This window comes from Penaeus monodon, chromosome 40 (genome assembly GCF_015228065.2).
Source record: "Penaeus monodon isolate SGIC_2016 chromosome 40, NSTDA_Pmon_1, whole genome shotgun sequence".
In the NCBI taxonomy this organism is placed as follows: Eukaryota; Metazoa; Arthropoda; class Malacostraca; order Decapoda; family Penaeidae; genus Penaeus; species Penaeus monodon.
Window position 1 is genome coordinate 26,086,381 of NC_051425.1, and position 6,204 is coordinate 26,092,584.

General features: G+C 47.3%; 3 protein-coding genes across 3 annotated transcripts in view; 1 reads left to right on the top strand and 2 right to left on the bottom strand.

The window, feature by feature from the left end:
* LOC119598059 (proline-rich protein 36-like) overlaps positions 1–1,180 on the top strand; it is a 2,539-nt gene extending 1,359 nt beyond the window's left edge. The window contains exon 3 of the mRNA XM_037947696.1: positions 25–1,180. Coding sequence (XP_037803624.1) covers positions 25–1,180 — 1,156 coding nt within the window. The remainder of the gene's footprint in view (positions 1–24) is intronic.
* A 2,641-nt stretch (positions 1,181–3,821) lies between these two features.
* Positions 3,822–4,316, bottom strand: LOC119598060 (vegetative cell wall protein gp1-like). Its single transcript, XM_037947697.1, has one exon. It carries the CDS (start codon positions 4,314–4,316, stop codon positions 3,822–3,824), a length of 495 nt encoding a protein of 164 aa, XP_037803625.1.
* A 46-nt stretch (positions 4,317–4,362) lies between these two features.
* On the bottom strand, positions 4,363–5,130 carry LOC119598061 (formin-like protein 1). Its single transcript, XM_037947698.1, has one exon. It carries the CDS (start codon positions 5,128–5,130, stop codon positions 4,363–4,365), a length of 768 nt encoding a protein of 255 aa, XP_037803626.1.
* Positions 5,131–6,204: the final 1,074 nt, after the last annotated feature.

The window sequence follows — 6,204 nt, forward strand, 5'->3', positions numbered from 1 at the left end:
TTCGGACACCACCTTCCTTTCTAGAACATCAAGTTCTTCCCAGCCATCAACACCTCGTTTCTTGCGAGAGGACTATGTTTCTCGTCGTAAGTCTGCATCCCCTGTTTCCCCACATGCAACAATCCAACGACTACATGCTGAGCAGTCAGGCTCTCCCAAATTGCTATCATCCCCTAGCTCTCCGAAATCTCCAGCTGCCCGTCTTCAGCAGGATCATCCTAGCACCCCTCCGGCTCTCTCAGGCTCACCCCATTCTAAAGGTCCGACAATGAAGCGAGAAGACTCATGTTCTCCCCAGCCCCCAGCACCTCCAAGTTCACCGTTACCAAAAACAAGACGCCTCCATCGTCAAGATTCACGAAATTCCTTGCCGCAAATTCCCCCTGCTTCACCTAGTATCCTTAAAAATCGTCGAGATTCACAGCCACAAATGTCCCCAGTATCGCCTTATAGAGATCGTCGAGATTCACAGCCACAAATGTCCCCAGTGTCTCCTTACAGAGATCGTCGAGATTCACAGACACTCCAGTTTGAAATGTCTCCTTCTTCTCCTGTGCCCTTTCAATTTGATCGTCGAGAATCACTCAAACAGTCCCATAACCCTCCTTCTCCACCTGCAACATTTGTCTGTCGCCGTGACTCACCTTTATCCCAAATACCTCCTGGTTCCCCGTCATCAGCTTTTGCGAGTCGACGTGATTCACTCCAGTCGCAGATGCCTCCCATTTCCCCCTCAGCAACTTACGAAAGACGCCGTGAATCTCCTCTATCCCAGATCCCCCCTGGGTCCCCATCATCAGCTTTTGCAAGCCGACGTGACTCACTCCAATCACAGGTACTTCCCATGTCTCCATCAGCAACTTTGGAAAGGCGTCGGGATTCACCCATGTCCCAGATCCCTCCTGGTTCCCCATCAGCAACAACTTTTGCAAGCCGACGTGATTCACTCCAGTCACAGATGCTTCCCATGTCTCCATCAGCAACCTTGGAAAGGCGTCGCGATTCACTCCAATCACAGATGCTTCCCATGTCTCCATCAGCAACCTTGGAAAGGACGTCGCGATTTACCAATGTCCCAGATCCCTCCTGGTTCTCCATCAGCTTTTGCAAACCGATGGGACTCACTTCAGTCACAGATACCCCTGCTTCTCCATCAGCAACTTTTGTAAAGGCGTCGTGATTCACCTCTGTCCCAGATCCCTCTTGGATCCCCATCAGCATTTTTACAAGTCGACATGACTCACTTCAGTCGCAGATACCTCCTGTCTCTCCTTCAGCAATTTTCGTTAGTCGCCGTGATTCACCACTGTCTCAGATCTCTCCTGGTTCTCCATCAGCTGCTTTTACAAGTCGACGTGACTCACTTCAGTCACAGATGCCTCCCAACTTCTTCATCAACAGTTTATTCAAGTCGTCGTGAATCGCTTCAATCAGAAATGCCTTTTACTTCTCCATCAGCGAGTCTTGCAGGTCGCCCAGATTCAATTAATTCTCGGATGTTACCTACTTCCCACCAGGAGCCCTTATTAGTGGCCCAAGTTCTACTGCTTCTCTGATACAGCCTATGTAAGTCGACGAGATTCACTTTATACTCCAGCCAGAAGTTCCTTCCTCTTACCCACCAAAATCTCCAATGATTCATCAAGATTCACTAACACTTCAATGCCCGATAATGTCCACTTCTCCACCAGCTCCATTCATGGATCGACAAGAATCTCTTGAAGCACCCATTGCCCCCAGTTCACCACCATCTCCATTCAAAGACCGCCATGATCTACTTCCCAGACAAACTGAAATCCTTCCTGCTTCAGCTACATCTCCCTGCATCATGCGTCAAGCTCCAGCTTAGAACAGCCAAAACTTGTACGAAGTTCCCCAGCATCTCCCTACATAAACAGGATAATTCATTACCAACTCAGTCAACTAAACCTCCTAGCTCTCCACAGCCGATGACACGTCAGGACTCAAGCTCTCCGCAGCCTCCAGCACCACCTAGCTCCCCACGGCCTAAACCTAGACGACTTCAGCGTCAGGACTCGAGCTCATTCCAGTCCCAGTGCCTCCTGCATCTCCTAAGTCCCCCTTCATAAACAAAGATTCGCTTGCTTTCCAGACACCGATTCCGAGTTCGCCGGACCTTATATAAATCAGGATACACTTTTCCCTCATTCCTCAGACATCCCAAGTTCGCCTGAGGGTCATATCCTCAGTCGTGAAGATTCCCTTTCACCCCAGCCCATGCCCCCACCAAGCTCTCCTCAGCCGAAACCCCGTCGTTTTCAGCGTCAGGATTCATACAAATCTTTGCCCCCGATTCCTCCATGTTCCCTAAATCACCTTCATAAAACCGCGAAGATAAAATTTTTTCACCCAGACTAAGCCAGCAGCTAGTCCACACGTTTTAACTCGTGGACGACTCCCTGTCGACCCAGCCCCTAGCGCCCCCAGCCTCTCCCAAACCATGCAGGCGAGTACACCAAGACGAGACGAGTTCACCCAAATCCCAGCGCCAACCAGCCCTCTGAAATCAAAAGAGTCGGGCTCACCCAGAGCTACAACCCCCCCTGTTCCCAGCAATCAAAAACGAGCCCCACTCTCGTGAAGGCTCAGGCCCGCCTTCCCCAGTCATTCTGTTATGGAGACCTCCTGCTAACGCTCACAATATTCAGTGTAAGATCTCATTGTAGTGTATTTACAGAAGTATATAAACGGTAGATTCATCAGTATAGGCACTGGTTACTCGAGTGTTAGTTGTGCTAGATGTTGCTGTACTCAAGGTTTTACAAATTACGGTATAAAACCAGTTTTATCAGAATGAAATTTGCTGATATCCAATATATTTTTAATGACTTTATCCTTCGTAGAATACTTCCCTTTTCTATGTTCGCGGTAGTAATTGTAGTCGTCTTAGCATTTGCATACCAAGGACTGTCACATTGTTTTCTTTTCTTAGTCATTTACATTATCGTTTGTATCTAAATACACTTTACATTTTTTTTATATTGCGAAGAGTAAAACGGTATCTTAAAAGGCATTAACTTTAAAGACTTTTCTTATAAGTAAAGTTTAAGAATATGAAATGTAACATTAGTGTTTAAATTATCTTATATATATATATATAATATATATATATATATAAAATATAAGATAATTTAAACACTAATGTTACATTTCATATTCTTAAACTTTACTTATAAGAAAAAAGTCTTTAAAGTTAATGGCCTTTTAAGATACCGTTTTACTCTTCGCAATATAATAAAAATGTAAAGTGTATTTAGATACAAACGATAATGTAAATGACTAAGAAAAGAAAAACAATGTGACAGTCCTTGGTATGCAAATGCTAAGACGACTACAATTACTACCGCGAACATAGAAAAGGGAAGTATTCTACGAAGGATAAAGTCATTAAAAATATATTGGATATCAGCAAATTTCATTCTGATAAAACTGGTTTATACCGTAATTTGTACACCTTGAGTACAGCAACATCTAGCACAAACTAACACTCGAGTAACCAGTGCCTTATACTGATGAATCTACCTTTTAAATATACTTCTGTAAATACACTACAATGAGATCTTACACTGAATATTGTGAGCGTTAGCAGGAGGTCTCCATAACAGAATGACTGGGGGAAGGCGGGCCTGAGCCTTCACGAGAGGTGGGGCTCGTTTTTGATTGCTGGGGAACAGGGGGGGTTGTAGCTCTGGGTGAGCCCGACTCTTTTGATTTCAGAGGGCTGGTTGGCGCTGGGGATTTGGGTGAACTCGTCTCGTCTTGGTGTACTCGCCTGCATGGTTTGGGAGAGGCTGGGGGCGCTAGGGGCTGGGTCGACAGGGAGTCGTCACGAGTTTTAAAACGTGTTGTGGACTAGCTGCTGGCTTAGTCTGGGTGAAAAATTTATCTTCGCGGTTTATGAAAGGTGATTTAGGGGAACATGGAGGAATCGGGGGCAAAGATTTGTATGAATCCTGACGCTGAAAACGACGGGGTTTCGGCTGAGGAGAGCTTGGTGGGGGCATGGGCTGGGGTGAAAGGGAATCTTCACGACTGAGGATATGACCCTCAGGCGAACTTGGGATGTCTGAGGAATGAGGGAAAAGTGTATCCTGATTTATATAAGGTCCGGGCGAACTCGGAATCGGTGTCTGGAAAGCAAGCGAATCTTTGTTTATGAAGGGGGACTTAGGAGATGCAGGAGGCAACTGGGACTGGAATGAGCTCGAGTCCTGACGCTGAAGTCGTCTAGGTTTAGGCCGTGGGGAGCTAGGTGGTGCTGGAGGCTGCGGAGAGCTTGAGTCCTGACGTGTCATCGGCTGTGGAGAGCTAGGAGGTTTAGTTGACTGAGTTGGTAATGAATTATCCTGATTTATGTAGGGAGATGCTGGGGAACTTCGTAAAGTTTTGGTGTTCTAAGCTTGGAGCTTGACGCATGATGCAGGGAGATGTAGCTGAAGCAGGAAGGATTTCAGTTTGTCTGGGAAGTAGATCATGGCGGTCTTTGAATGGAGATGGTGGTGAAACTGGGGGCAAGGGTGCTTCAAGAGATTCTTGTCGATCCATGAATGGAGCTGGTGGAGAAGTGGACATTATCTGGCATTGAAGTGTTAGTGAATCTTGATGAATCATTGGAGATTTTGGTGGGTAAGAGGAAGGAACTTCTGGCTGGAGTATAAGTGAATCTCGTCGACTTACATAGGCTGTATCAGGAGAAGCAGTAGAACTTGGGCCACTAATAAGGGCTCCTGGTGGGGAAGTAGGTAACATCCGAGAATTAATTGAATCTGGGCGACCTGCAAGACTCGATGATGGAGAAGTAAAAGGCATTTCTGATTGAAGCGATTCACGACGATTTGAATAAACTGTTGATGAAGAAGTGGGAGGCATCTGTGACTGAAGTGAGTCACGTCGACTTGTAAAAGCAGCTGATGGAGAACCAGGAGAGATCTGAGACAGTGGTGAATCACGGCGACTAACGAAAATTGCTGAAGGAGAGACAGGAGGTATCTGCGACTGAAGTGAGTCATGTCGACTTGTAAAAACTGCTGATGGGGATCCAAGAGGGATCTGGGACAGAGGTGAATCACGACGCCTTTCAAAAATTGTTGATGGAGAGGCAGGAGGCATCTAGGGGAGCAGTGGGATTAGAAGAGGTGAATCACGGCGAGTTACAAAATTTGATGAGGGAAAGAAGCAGGGGGTATCTGTGACTGAAGTGAGTCCCATGGGTTTTGCAAAAGCTGATGGAGAACCAGGAGGGATCTGGGACATTGGTAAATCGCGACGTCTTTCCAAGGTTGCTGATGGAGACATGGGAAGCATCTGTGATTGGAGTGAATCGCGACGCCTTTCCAAGGTTGCTGATGGAGACATGGGAAGCATCTGTGACTGGAGTGAGTCGCGTCGGCTTGCAAAAGCTGTTGCTGATGGGGACCCAGGGGGGATCTGGGACATGGGTGAATCACGACGCCTTTCCAAAGTTGCTGATGGAGACATGGGAAGCACCTGTGATTGGAGTGAGTCACGTCGGCTTGCAAAAGCTGATGATGGGGACCCAGGGGGGATCTGGGATAGAGGAGATTCACGGCGTCTTTCGTAAGTTGCTGAGGGGGAAATGGGAGGCATCTGCGACTGGAGTGAATCACGTCGACTCGCAAAAGCTGATGACGGGGAACCAGGAGGTATTTGGGATAAAGGTGAGTCACGGCGACAGACAAATGTTGCAGGTGGAGAAGGAGGGTTATGGGACTGTTTGAGTGATTCTCGACGATCAAATTGAAAGGGCACAGGAGAAGAAGGAGACATTTCAAACTGGAGTGGCTGTGAATCTCGACGATCTCTATAAGGCGATACTGGGGACATTTGTGGCTGTGAATCTCGACGATTTTTAAGGATACTAGGTGAAGCAGGGGGAATTTGCGGCAAGGAATTTCGTGAATCTTGACGATGGAGGCGTCTTGTTTTTGGTAACGGTGAACTTGGAGGTGCTGGGGGCTGGGGAGAACATGAGTCTTCTCGCTTCATTGTCGGACCTTTAGAATGGGGTGAGCCTGAGAGAGCCGGAGGGGTGCTAGGATGATCCTGCTGAAGACGGGCAGCTGGAGATTTCGGAGAGCTAGGGGATGATAGCAATTTGGGAGAGCCTGACTGCTCAGCATGTAGTCGTTGGATTGTTGCATGTGGGGAAACAGGGGATGCAGA

Bases quoted from the DNA above. Each gene is read 5' to 3' on its own strand.
- LOC119598060 (XM_037947697.1), bottom strand. From the start codon at position 4,316: ATGACACGTCAGGACTCAAGCTCTCCGCAGCCTCCAGCACCACCTAGC.
- LOC119598061 (XM_037947698.1), bottom strand. From the start codon at position 5,130: ATGCCTCCTGCCTCTCCATCAACAATTTTTGAAAGGCGTCGTGATTCA.